This window comes from Sminthopsis crassicaudata, chromosome 3 (assembly GCF_048593235.1).
Source record: "Sminthopsis crassicaudata isolate SCR6 chromosome 3, ASM4859323v1, whole genome shotgun sequence".
NCBI classification, from domain to species: domain Eukaryota; kingdom Metazoa; phylum Chordata; class Mammalia; order Dasyuromorphia; family Dasyuridae; genus Sminthopsis; species Sminthopsis crassicaudata.
In genome coordinates, this window is record NC_133619.1 from 43,433,005 (window position 1) to 43,447,346 (window position 14,342).

The 14,342-nt window shown below is 35.3% G+C and overlaps 1 protein-coding gene across 1 annotated transcript in view; it reads right to left on the reverse strand.

The window, feature by feature from the left end:
* The window catches only part of CPA3 (carboxypeptidase A3), a 31,317-nt gene that overhangs the window by 10,112 nt on the left and 6,863 nt on the right, over positions 1 to 14,342 (reverse strand). The window contains exons 4-8 of the mRNA XM_074298380.1: positions 9,452 to 9,554; positions 9,211 to 9,312; positions 6,376 to 6,477; positions 4,841 to 4,951; positions 2,015 to 2,105 (exon numbers count right to left, since the gene is read on the reverse strand). Coding sequence (XP_074154481.1) covers positions 2,015 to 2,105; positions 4,841 to 4,951; positions 6,376 to 6,477; positions 9,211 to 9,312; positions 9,452 to 9,554 — 509 coding nt within the window. The remainder of the gene's footprint in view (positions 1 to 2,014; positions 2,106 to 4,840; positions 4,952 to 6,375; positions 6,478 to 9,210; positions 9,313 to 9,451; positions 9,555 to 14,342) is intronic.

Below are 14,342 nucleotides of genomic sequence, written 5' to 3' on the forward strand. Positions count from 1 at the left end.
TTATATGGTTATTATTATGTTATCTCTTTGGTGAGCTTCTAAAGAGCAGAAATGTTTTATTTTTGGCCTTTCTTTATATTTTAGGTACTTAACAAAGAGATTGGAATAAAGTAGAATCCTAATGAATGCTATTTGACTAACTGATTACTAACACTTTTCAACATTCTATCTTGTTCCTAACCTCTACTTTCAAATATCACTGGAGTCTAATTTCATATAAAAAGGAAATTGTCCAAATACATCAGATTGCAATCGCCCTTCTTAGTGCAACTCCTCCTCCCCCATCTTTCCTACATTTCCAATATCCTGGGAATGGTGCTCACAAAAGCTATCAACTTCAGCTCTTACAGACTTTTCTAATTAAAATTAGTTCATATTAACTTTTTTATTTATAAGTTTTATTTTTATTTATAATTTTTTCAAATTAACTTTTAAAAATGTAACTTATTTTCTTGTTTCCTTAAGATCTTACCTCAAGGGCCACTTTATGTATGAAACCTTTCCTGATAACTCTCCTTTCAGTTTATATTGTTTATATTTTGTATATATTTCATATATGCATTTATATGTATATGCTGCTTCTTCTGATAAAATATAAGTTTTTTAGGGGACAAAAATGATTTCATTTATGTTTTTGTAGATCCATTATGTGGCACAGAGTACACATTATGTGTACTTAATAAATGTCTCATGACTGATGAATGAGTTCTAGACGCACTATCAACTGAACTTAACTCCAGGAAAATTTGTCCTTATTTCATTAACTCTGGCTTACCATCACGGAGAATGAATGAGGTCCATTTCAGAAGAAAAGGATTTAGCCAGGGGAAATATAGAAGAAAAAAAAAGTGCTTGGAAATATATACTTGGTTTGTGACTGGAAATGAGTAAGGAGAACATAGGATGGATTTGGGGTTAATCTGAATTTCTAGTACACTGTATTATTTGGCAAGAGTTCTTATCTCTTTGGGGATGGTGGCAAATTGAGAAGGAGCCAGTATATCAGCTTTCCCAAGAGGGATGCTTTACTACTACTGTATTAAATTTCTCCAACTTCTCTCCCACAAAGGAAAAAAAGAACTGAAACTTCATTCCAGATAAATGGTATTTTGGAACATCAGGCAACTTTTCTAGTCAATTTGGATGTATATGAGCTTTTTGTTTTATTTCTTAGAAACAAAGTATTTCATAGTGTTTTATATTGCCCTTTAAGGTTTGCAAAACACTTTTTAAAGCATTCCATCATTTGATCTTCATGACAATCTTCTTAAGGAAGGACTATAATCCTCACTTTACAGATCTGGAAACTGAGCCTCAGAGAGATTATTTGATTTGGTTACCGTTATACAGCTACCAAGTTCTAGAAGATGAATTATAAGCAAGGTTTCTCCTGACCCTAAGGCCAGTGTTATCCAAAACATCATGGTAGCAATCCTAAATTAACCAATTAGTCTTTACAATATCCCTCTAAAAATGTTTTATATACAAGAAAACCATAGTGTAAGTCAGATTTCTCAATTTTTGGTGTCCTAATTACCAAATGGTCTTGTGTTTTCGTGATTTCTGTGCCTCTGTTCTCTCTATATGGGAATGTTCTTCCTTAGCTGAGTCTATTGATTTCCTTAATATTTCTTAATACCCAATTCATGGCCACTTCCTCCTTGGATCTTTAATATGTGACTGCCCCCTTGGCCCATTCTAATGTTGGTGATGAGCTTCCTTCTTGGGTTTCTTTTGGATAAATCCGCTGCACTTATGCATATATTTAATATAGTTATCTATATTTGTGTCTCATTCCTCTCTTACATTGTTGCATCCCCAAGGACAAAAAACACTTATTTTCTAAAGTGGCTCCTCTCCCTTTCTCCGTCCTCCCCTCTTTACCTTTTTTGGCCTCCTTTATTCCTTCTCCCACCCAATATGGATTTGAAAATAAAATCAGTGGTAGAGCTAATTTTACACTCTGATCCTCAACACAGATCTACAGTTTATCTTAAAATTGTCTACTACTTACAGTCCCATGAGGCATTAAAATTTCTGTTGAGGTCAATGCCTATACAAGTAGGTATGTAAGTCTTTGCTCTGTTTTTCCTCCACATTCGGTCCTATGGGAAAAAAAATCATGGATGGGCTTAAGTGGTCATTTTACAGCAGTGATTGGACAGTTCTGAATAGGTCAATGAATAGGTCAAAAGGACTAGCTGACATCTACTTGGTTACCAGGTAGTAAAAACAAATCCAGCTGACATGCATTGGGGCCAATTTTGAAAATGGGACTGTCTTATGAACTGGATGTTTCACATTTAACTCTGTGTTTCTTTATAATTATTCCTCATTGCTTTACATGGGGATTGCCTTCTAGTTAATTTTTAAATATTTTCACCACTGTTGCTTTTCATAGGGATGGATACAGATAATTCAATTAGTTTGAAACTCATGAATATAATGCATGTCATATTTTTAAACTTTGAAAGTTATCTAACAGTCATAATTTTATGGGATCTTGGGTTTAGATTTGGCAGGGGCCAAATCTTAATTACAGATGAGGAAATGGAAATCCAGAGAAATTCAGTAGCTTATTCAAAGATTAAGATGTAGGATTTGATCCCAAGTCCTTGGATAATGAAACTAACATTCTTTCTTCCTATTATGCTGTTTTGTTTTCTTCTTGTTCTGTCCCTATAACATGCCTAATTCCCCCAATTTCTTATAGTTTTTCCTACCTCTTATCACTTGAAACCTACTAGTCTTTACCTAGGAAATGAAAAGCCCAGGTTTTCCAACTGGTCTATTTTATTCTGACTAGGAATCTTTTGTCTCATGTTCTTTTAGCTCTTTTACATGGAACAGTTCTTGAATCAATGCTCAAGGATACCCTAATTTTTGGCCAGAGTTGGTCCAAAAAGAACTCCCCAGTGGTAGCCTATTACTCACTCTGTGATCAAGTGGCCATTTCGCTGTTCCTCAAGCAAGAAAATCCATTTCAGAATGTAGGGATTTTTTCTGACTACTCTTCATGTCTGAGATTCTCTTCTTCCTCTCCATTTTTTGGCTTTCTTCACGTTTCAGCTAAAATCTCACCATGTACAAGAATTCTTTTTCAATCCTCCTTAATTCTAATGTCTTTCCTCTTTTGCTTATTTATAATTTATTCTGTGGGTTATTTGTTTGTACATAGCTATTTGTGTTGTCCTTATTCCTATTGGATTTGTGAATGCCTTAAAATCAGGGACTCTTTACTTTTTTTTGTATCCCCAGGGCTTAGCACTATGTTTAAGAGCACATAGTAGGTGCTTAATAAATGTTTATTGATTATTTGATTGTTTTAATTTTTGCATGTGTATCCCTCTGGTTAATTTGACAAAAAAGGAAAATGATAAATGATGGAGAGAACATGGGAAAATTGGGATCCTAGCATGCCAAGTTGGTAGAGTTGCTCTGGAGAACAAAGGGCAACAAAACGGTGTGTTTCCCAAAGAGATCGTTAACAAAGAAAAAGGACCTACCACGTGCAAAAATATTTATAATAGCCTTTTGTAAGGGGAAAATATTAGAAACTGAGGGAATGATTTTCAATTGAGGAATGACTGAATAAGCTGTAGTACATGAATGTAATAGGATACTATTATGCAATAAGAAATGACAAACAGGCACATTTCAGAAAAACCTTGGGGGACTTGTATGGACTGATGTAAAGTGAAATGAGCAGATCCAGGAAGACATTGTACATAGTATTAGCAACATTGTATGATGATCGGCAACACAGTAATCTAAGACAAGTACAAAGGACCCATGATGGAAAATACTGTTTATATCCAGATAAAAAACTGATGTATTCTGAATGCAGATTGAAGAAGATTTTCACTGTATTTAAATTTTGCTTTTTACTTTTGATCTGCTTCTTCTTTCACAACTGTGACTAACAAGTGAATATGTTTTACATAATTGCACATATACAACCTATATATATCAAATTACCTACCATTTTAGGAAGAGGAAAGGCTAGAAGGAGGAGAATCTGAAACTCAAAATCTTGTAAAAATGAGTGCTAAAATTATTGACATGTAATTGGGAAAATATTATTTAAAATTCCCAAATAATTATTTGTTAATTTTTAACATGAGAAAATGACAGTATTCATTTTCTATATTTTCTATAGAAAGGATTCTGTATAGTTTTCTCTCTGTAGGCTAACCATTATATTACATTATATTAATTACTTTAACAAATTCTGATCAAAAGATCTCAGCTCAAATTAGAAGACCTTAAAATTGAATCATTTCATTCAGAAAAATAAGCATTATTGGTGTTGGTCTTGTTTCTCAATAGACAGAAAGGTATTTCATTTCATGCATTTCACAGGCCCATTTAAAAATAATCACTAATATTTTCAATTCCTTTCTTTGGTCCATTAAGAAATGATACCTTCAGGGATTTTACCTTACATTTTCTCTCAAAGGATGTAGTACAATGAATACCTTGGCTGTGATTTTTTTTTTTTCTGCATCTCTCTAAAGCTTGATTCTGAAGATTTAATTTTTTTGAGTTCACATTTTGATCATTTACTTCCATTTTCCTTTAGAATAGTTTTTCCAAGGTTACACATTATTAGAATCAGGCACCATGCATTTAACCAGGATCATGCTTGCCCCTCAGCCTGCAACTTATATTCTTCTTATGCCATTCTGACTTTGGAGAGAGTGAATTATATTAACATAAAACCTAAATGAAATTATTAATTTGCTTTACTTGGAACATTCTTGCTTATATTTAATACATACTTGTTATATTTAGTATAATCACATTGGATTGGAAACATCCAAATAAAGAGCCTTCATACCTTTGTCCAACTCCAGATGTAGCCATCAATGTTGAATACAGGAAGAACATAAAAATTCAGCCTGTCCAGAAGCTTTGTCATTATTTTGTTTTTCCCATAGGTTTTGGCTGCCTGTAGAGCAGAGAGAAAAAAGGAAATGTAGTAAATTCTGGCCCTAACCAAATTTTTAGCAGCTTTCAAAGGTAGAACATAAACTCTTTGAGGACAAGCATAGTATTTTATTTGTTGTTTTATCCCCTAGAACCTAATGTAGTGCTTTTCACATAAACATTTTTCAATAAATTCTCATTGAAAGAATGAATTTTATTGAAGCTAAAATTTGGGTTATTTTCATCTGAAATTCCATATTGAATACAAACAAATATGCTAAAAAGACACCATAACATCCAGAACATTTTAAGAAGGTTTGTTACATAGTCCTGTCTTGTAAAATCTCATCATCAGCAAGATGAGATGTTATGAAATAAATATTGATGGCCCAGGAAGAATGGAGCTCGGATAGGAGATTAACATCAGTATTACTAAGGCTAAAAGTAAAATGGATTCTATTTTATAAATTAAAAAAATAACAACAAAAAATACTGATCCTTAGTTGTAATGTAACGATGGGGAGAAATTGGATAGGGTCCCTAGCAAAAGTACAAGGAATCATCCAAAGGACAGAACATGGAGACCATCTGTGGAAAGGTTCAAGGATTTGGAGAGAAGTCAAGAAATTCTTCCTTCCAACTGAATTCTTTCCAGTTCTCTGGAGTCAACTCTGGACCTCTGCTTTAATGTAGATTCTCCCCTCTCACCCGGGGCCACATGTGAACGTGTCCACAAGCTTTGGTACTCTATAATTTACATCTTGTCATGGGCTGAAGCAGTCCGTCTCACACTGGAGAAAAGTTCTCTTGAGTATATGTTCCCCCAGGGACAAACATCTGTCCCACAACCAGTGAGCTTGCCCATAAGTGCCATGGAATCGGCATGTATATGGGATCAATGTGTTGTCAGACTAATAGCTAGTAGAAATAGATGATGAAGAGATGATAATAGTTAGTGATACAATGGAAACAGCAGTGGGTGGAATAATAGGGGGTTCTATTAGCGATGAGAATTTACTGTGAAAAGATTCTTTAGAATTAGAATGGAAACTCAAAGGAGTATGGAAATTTCCAGGTTGAGGTATTGGAAATGTCTAAAGAGAGCAAAGCTTTGTGTTCTCAGCCCTTTAGAAGAAAAGTGACATTTTTATGCACAATGGTTTGCAAATTGGCAGTACTTCCTATAGGCCCCTGTGTCATTATGGCACAAAGTTTCCTACAGTTTTGAAAACTTCTAGTGTAAGAGAAAGAAGCTTAAAAGATTGTTAGTTTTTTCAAATTGAAAAAATGAGTGAGATTCTGATTATGTTATCTCCTGGCAGTATCAAATTGAAACTGATCTGCCCAGGTGGAATTGCACTTACTTAAAGGGGACAGATTGACTCCAAAAAATGCTAGCAGAATGATGTTCAGAAGGGAGTTGTCAAGAGGTTCAATTTCACCAACCTGATAGACAAACCACTGGCAGAAGGCAGGAGAAATCCATTCTCGGGCGTGAATTCCACAGTCCATGAAAATGATCCTTCTCTGTCCACTCTTTTTCCCAACCTGTTTTCAGAGAAATTTGAGGCCTTACTTTGCTTAAAGTCACAAATGTAAACACACTGTCCACTTCTTAACTTAGAGATCTCTAATCTGCTCACTGAAATCCTCTCTTGGGGTGAGGTACACTCTCCCTCACTGCATTGTTTTTGCTTAGGCAGGTAATAAAAAATTCATGAGGGATATAAACTTAAATAAACTATTGCTTTCATTCAGTCCTATTTAGTAGTCAACTATTTAATAGGCTTAAAGGATAATTGTGGGGATGTACTGCTATGTTTTACTGGAGAATCATGTAATACAGGTAATGGCCATTAGTATATAGACAGAAATTCTTCATTTACTCCCTGTTTATGTCAGCCATTTGGTGCAGTGAATAGAATACTGATGTGAAATCAATAAACCTGGGTTTTAATGTTTCCTCAAATATTTACTAGCTGTGTGACCCTGAGTAAGTAACTTAAACTTTAATTTCCTCATCTGCAAAATGAGAAAAGTAATGGCATAATAACAATGGGAATAATAATAGTAGGAATGTTCTGGGCACCAGTGCTTTTCAAACTATTAAATGTTATATACATGCCTGTTATTATTAATTTGTATTTCTTCATCTGGTATTTGCTTTAATTTTCAAAATCTTTTTTCTACTATCTGAGTTGCTGATGAGATTATTTTCTATAGTATTTCTCATTTTCAAATTAGTACTCTTCGGTCAGAAAGATGACTGACTCTGATATTTGCTCCTCCATCCTCCCTCCATTTATTTAGTATATTTTCTCTTTTCTGCTTGCTATTTGTTAGTGTCCCTCCTTCCACTGACATAAACTTGTCTAGAAAAGTCATAAGAATAAATAGTTCAAGCTTTTATTTTGGTTTGTATAATATCAGATCATAAAATCTGATAAATTCAGTTTATATAATATAAGACCTTCAATGAATGGCTTAATCAGACTCTGCCTCAATTTCCATATGTGGAATACAAGATTAAGTAACAATACTATTTGTTTTTTTCCCTTCCTTCCTTCCTTCCTTCCTTCCTTCCTTCCTTCCTTCCCTCTCTCCCCTCTCTCCCCTCTCTCCCTCTCTCCCTTCCTCTCTCCCTCTCTCCCTTCCTCTCTCCCTCTCTCCCTTCCTCTCTCCCCTCTCTCCCTTCCTCTCTCCCCTCTCTCCCTTCCTCTCTCCCCTCCCTTCCTCTCTCCCCTCCCTCCCTTCCTCTCTCCCCTCTCTCCCTTCCTCTCTCCCCTCTCTCCCTTCCTTCCCTCCTTTCTTTCTTTCTTTCTTCCTTCCCTCCTTTCTTTCTTTCTTTCTTTCTTCCTTCCCTCCTTTCTTTCTTTCTTTCTTTCTTTCTTTCTTTCTTTCTTTCTTTCTTTCTTTCTTTCTTTCTTTCTTTCTTTCTTTCTTTCTTTCTTTCTTTCTTTCTTTCTTTCTTTCTTTCTTTCTTTCTTTCTTTCCTTCCTTCCTTCCTTCCTTCCTTCCTTCCTTCCTTCCTTCCTTCCTTCCTTCCTTTCCTTTCTTTTCCTTCCTTCCTTCCTTCCTTCCTTCCTTCCTTCCTTCCTTCCTTCCTTCCTTCCTTCCTTCCTTCCTTCCTTCCTTCCTTCCTTCCTTCCTTCCTTCCTTCCTTCCTTCCTTCCTTCCTTCCTTCCTTCCTTCTTTCTTTCTTTCTTAGGGTCACAGAACTGGGAAGTATTAAGTGTCTGAGATTGTATTTCAATTCAGGTCCTCGTGATTTTAGGACCTTTGCTCTATTCACTGCAGCATAATCATCATTTCTTATCTCAAGATATGTAATTGGGTTAAATACAAATGTGAAGAAATTAGTAGGAACTCTTAAAAAATTTATTTTATTATCTTCAAATTAGCACATATTTTGCAACAAAACCAACAGATTTATTTATGTAGAACTGTGATTTCCTCCATGTGGAAAACTTAAGGTCAGGAAGCTATCATTAATATACGTCAACCATTCCTCTATAATTTATAGTTGGAGATAGTTAATGAAGAGGGTAAGTGGATTGGTCCATCATGTACCTTGTATGCATCAGAGAAGAAATTGAACCCAGGTTTTCCTGACTCAAAGACTAGTTCTCTGTCTACAGTGCTGGCAGTTCTCAATTTTTTTTTTTGGCTCAGAACCTTTTTACACTTTTCAAAGTTATTGAGATAGGTCTTTGGAGACCATTTATGGAGATCCATTTATGTGGATTATCTCTACTGATATATATTGTATTAAAATTCAAACTGCTAAATTTTTTATTAATTCATCTTTAAATAATAGTAACAAATCCATTACAAGTTTATGTGACACATTTTTAAATGAAAAATAATTATTTTCCAAAATTAAAAATATTAATGACTGGAATTGCATTGACTTACATACTTTTTGAAGATCTCTTTAATTTGCTTAAGTTGTCTGGCCTAATAGAAGGCAGGTGGAATCTTAGAGTTGTTTTTGCATTTCATCTGTTGTGATATTTGCATGAAGCATATGAAAAAAAAATCCATCCTTACACAGAAATGTAGTTGGAAAAGGAAGAGTTTGGATAAGCAAATAATTAGTATTATTATGAAAATAGTCTTGATGCTAAGTTCTGCCTGAAAGGGTCTTGGGCACCCATAGGGTGTACAGACTACACTTTGAGAAGCTTTGCTCTAAAACCACAGGATCTCTCTTAATTGTTGGCTGCTTCCATCGCCACCATCTCCCACTTCCACTTAAGAAATATTTATTTTTGTTTTTACCTTGAGAACATACATTGGATTGTTTTCTCCAGTTTTTCCAATTTCAACACGAGAGATCAGTTCTGGACTCTTTTCTGTCATTCGTTGAGTCCAAGCAGCAATCTAAAGAGCAGAATCCATTTGAGGTGATTGAAGTACTTTGAGAAAATTCAAAACTATATAACAAAACAATGTGTGTGTGTGTAATGGTGTAGCTGAAGAGTTTGGTATTCTTTTTACATGTAGGATTTCTCTCCCGTACCTTGCTCCAGTCATTGTATTTTGAATAGCTGTGTCTGCCAGGAAAATCATCTTTCACATCAAACTGTTTTTCAATCTCTTCTTGCAGATCATAAATCAGGACTCTATTTGACAGAGGGATGACAAAATACATACTTACTAGAGAAAGGAAAACAGTTATCTTTTATTTGCAGCAATTCTCCCTTCCTTTCTTCTTACATCAGAATCTGCCTGCTTTTGCTCCCTCATTACTGTCTTCTCATTCTGTTCTTAAGCCCTTACTAACTCTCCTACTCTCACCACCTATGTAGATAATCACGGTCCCCCCTCATGGGTCAGAACCTATAGTTATTATCAGAAAAGTACTTCCAAATCCTCAGGGGAGAAGTCTGAAGCCAGGTTAGAATGGTCTGAATGAATTGGAAATACGGCTTCTGAGTTAACGGATGTAGCCTGGGACAGTACATTGGGGAATCCTGCTGGTGTCACAGTGAGGGATAATAAGCTCACTGCTAGCTTTCCAGGAGTTGTTTGCGCAAGATATTCAAGTCTAATGTTGACCTTTATCCACATCTATTCATATCTTGGAATATAGTTTCTACGAATGTCCCAATAAAGGACAATTACTCCATGGTCAAATTTAAACCCCTTTAGTCTCATTATTGCCAACCACTTTTGAGTTTTATGGTCCCGCCAAATCTTGGCTCTCTGCCCATGTTTAATTTTTCCATCAACTTTCTCTCTCAGCAACCCCAACTGAAAGCCTGAAAGACCTGTTGTCAGATCTCTATATTTTTGAATTTGGATTCTACTGCAGAGGCATTGTATTATAGTAGGAAGGTATTAGATTTCACATTGTAGGACCCAGGTTTAAATTCTGGCTTTCCTATTTCTGCATGAACTTGTATCTTAACCTCAGTTTTCTCATCTGTGCAATGAGGAGATGGTCTGTTTAACCTCCAAAATCCTCAACAACCCTAAAATCTATGATCCTATTAACTTGCATAATTTCCCATTTTACAAACTTTCCCTTTTACTTCTACTATTAAACACAAAATCCTCAACTGGATCTTTGCGAAACACAATTAATTCAGATCTAAAGTATTTTTCTTGGTTTGTTTAATTCTTCATCATCAATCTTATCTTCCAGCCAAACTGAATTATTATTTGTTTCCCAAACTGAATACTTGGTATCCTGATTCTGTATATTTGTCTAAATCTCAATGTATAAGGCAATGTACCAGGAAAAACAGCCCTTTCTCCCAAAATACTTACATCCTATGGAGGAGTTCTTAATCTGGGCTTCTGGAACCTTTAAGGAGTTTTTGGATGAGTTTTAGGGGATCTGTACATTTGGAAAATGACATCTTAATTTCATGAGTTGCTAGTTGAAAAGTAACATTCTTCTATCATGAATATGAGGGGAAAGCATCATTGTGGGAAAAGGTCCATAGGCTTCACCAAGCTGTGGAGGGAGTCATGATGCAAAAAGACTAAGACTCTCTGGACCAGGGGGTTGGAGCCAAGATGGCAGAATAGAGACAATCCAGTTTAACTTTCAACATTTTCCTTCCAAACAACTTTAAAAGAACATTTCAAATCAAATTTTGGAGTGGCAGAGTCAACAAAAGATGAGAGTGAAACATTTTTCATCTTAACAAAACTTAGGAGATCATCAGGAGAAATTTGGGTCCACTATAAGGGATCAGGGATCCTGGTTACAGTTTTTAGTCGTTCTAAGATAAAGAAGGTGTGTGGTTGCAGAGAACCAAAGATACTTTTTAATTAAAGACAAGGGCATAGGAAATTAGTGACCATACCTCTGTCTTCATTATACCGTATCAAAAGTACTGAAAACTTGCTCTGAAACTAGCTCAGAACTAACTCTGAAAATCACGTGCATGAAAAACCTGAAACTTAGGATAGTGTTTCTTCACTGCCAGGTGAGTAGAGGCCAACTTTAACATAAGAGTCAGAATTAAGAAATAGGATGGAAAAATGAGCAACCAAATTAACAAGAAGAAGGAGCAAGATTAAACTCAGAAGACAACAATGTAAAACAACTATGAACAAAGCTTCAAAGAAAAATGCTACTGGAACTCAAACCCAATAAGAATTCCTGGAAAAGTTAATGAAAGACATAAGAATGACAGAGGAAAAAAATGGAAAAAGAAATGAAATTGGATAGTAATGGGAAGGGGGGGCACAGAGCTGAGATAGCAGGGAATCACCTGAGCTCTTTCAAATTCCCATCTGAACAACTTTAAAATAATACTTCAAAATCTTTTTGAAATGGCAGAATTAACAAAAAGATGGGGTAAAACAACTTTCCATTTCCAGACAACTTAAGAAGTTCAGCAAAAAAGGCTTGTCTCATTGGGGTGATAGTGAAGCACAATCTAGAGCAGGCCATATTGTGGCAAACCAGCAGCAGACCTTGGAAATGAGTGAATCAGCAGTGATAGCTTCTGGAGATTTTAGCCTGTAGACAGTGAGAAAGTCAGAAAACTGTTTGGAAGGAGAGCCTTTATTGGCAGTAGATGCAGTACTCTATTGCATCACCCACAAATAGTTCTAGACCCATACAGTTTTAGACTTATTCTAGAGGAATACTAGCAAGAGCAGTGACACTGGCCACAGTTCCAGGGTAGAAAAGAATGCTTGTGGTCACTCACAGAGCAGAGCACAGGCAAGGAAAGCAGTAACTACACCTGGAAAAAGTACAAATATACAGACCCACAGAATTAGCTCTGGAAAGAGGAAAAAACCCTGAAACTTGGGACAGTATCCCCTGTGCTCTGGGAGAAGGATCCCCTTTGAACATAAAGTTCAAAGTTTTTTTTTTTTTTTTTTTTTTTTAAAGGCTAAAAAAATGGGCAAACATAAAAAAAATTAACCTGACCACAGAAAGTCACTACGGTGACAGGGAAGGTCAAAACACAAATTCAGAAGACAATAATGTCAAAACAACTACAACTAAAGCCTCAAAGTAAAATGTGAATTGGTCTCAGCCTTAAAAACAATATTTCTAGAATGGTTCAAAAAGGTGTTTAAAAATCAAATATGAGAGATAGAAGAAAAATTAGAAAATGAAATTTATAAAAATAAGAGCCATTCCCCAATTGAGATATTGTCAAAGGATATACAAAGGTAGTTTTTAGAAGAAGAAATCAAAGCTCTCTATAGTCATGTGAAAATAAGTTCTAAGTCACTATTGATTAGAGAAAGACAAATTAAAACAACTCTGAGGTACCACTCCACACCTATCAGAAATGACAAAAGCTAGAGGAGATGAGAAAAATATAGGCACACCAAAGAACTGCTTGCAAAGTAGGACAATGATTCAACTTCTCTGGAAAACAATTGGAACTAAATCAAAAGGCTTAAAACTGTGAATATACTTGGACCCAGCAAAACCATTACTAGGTTTGTACCCCAAGAAAATCAAAGAAAAGGAAAAGGTTAAACTATATACCTATACATATGTGTGTGCTTATAAGTTCCTTTTGTAGTGGTAAAGAATTAAAAATTATCAATTGAGGACCAGATGAAGAACTTATGACATATAACTGTGAGGGAATATTATTGTGCTGAAAGAAATGAAGGAATTACATGCACAAGAACTTACATGAATTGATGTAAAGTGAAGGGAGCAGAACCAGGAGAAGATTGTATATAGTAACAACAATATTCTATCATGATCAACTGAAAGAATTGTACACTCTGTTAAGTAAATTCAGTGATCCTAGTCAATTCCAAAGAACTGATGAGAGAACTGATGAACCTTGAGTACAAATTGAAATATAGTTTTCTCACTTTTTTTCTTTTATTTTATGTGACTGATATGGAAATATGCTTTGTATGATTTCATGTGCAGAACTGTTATCCTATAGCTTGCCTTCTCAGGGGATGAGGGAGGGAGAGAATTTAGAACTCAACATTCAACAAGAAAATATTAAAAATTAATTATAAGAATTGTAAAACATAAAAAAGTTTCTAAACCTTTTTGGCAGTCTACTTCTATCGGTCTGTCTGTCTGTCTGTCTATCTATCTATCTATCTATTCTCTCTCTTTCTCTCTCTCTGTCTTGGTAGTTTTCTGTACCTTTTTCTTTGAGAGACCCCTTGATAGAATGGATAGAAAGAATACCTGGTTCCAGGAAGAGCTGGATTAAAATGTACCTCTGACATTTACTAGAGGGACCTCTCTGTTCATTAAGCAACTCCTAAGACTTATCTACTAACGCACAAAAGGTTGCGGTCTGCACATGTGAAGGGAACTCCTACATTGGTGAAAAACCAATTTTTTAAGATATCTACTTATATGGGAAAGGAATAAACATTTATTAAGCACTAACTGTGTGCTAGGCATTATACTAAGCCCTTTACAATATTATTACATTTGATTTTCTCAGCAATCTTTTGATTTATATATTTATATATGGCGTGTGTGTGTGTGTGTGTGTGTGTGTGTATGTGTGTGTGCCAGGTGCTTTCTAAGATTGCAAAAATTATTCATATTATCTTCATAACAATCTTGGAAAGTAGGTGCTATTATTATTATTATCATTATTCCCATTTTACAGATGAAGAAACCAAGGCTGGAAGAAGTTAAGTGACTTGTTTAGAGTCACACTGTTTGAGGAAAGATATAGGAAGTCATTTTCCTGACTCCATGTCTAGAATTCTATCCCTGGTGCCACCTTATTGAATATGAATCATGTATCTGGTTGGGAAAAAATGAATTTGTCTATTGTAAGGTCATTAAATATTAATGTTTCAATGCTATTTTAGTTTTTACTGTGATACAGAGGAAATCAGCACTGGGGATGGAGAGCGGGACCTGGAGTTAGAAAAATCTGAGCTCTGTCTTGTTGCAAATACTTACTAACCAAATCACCTTGGGCTAGTCA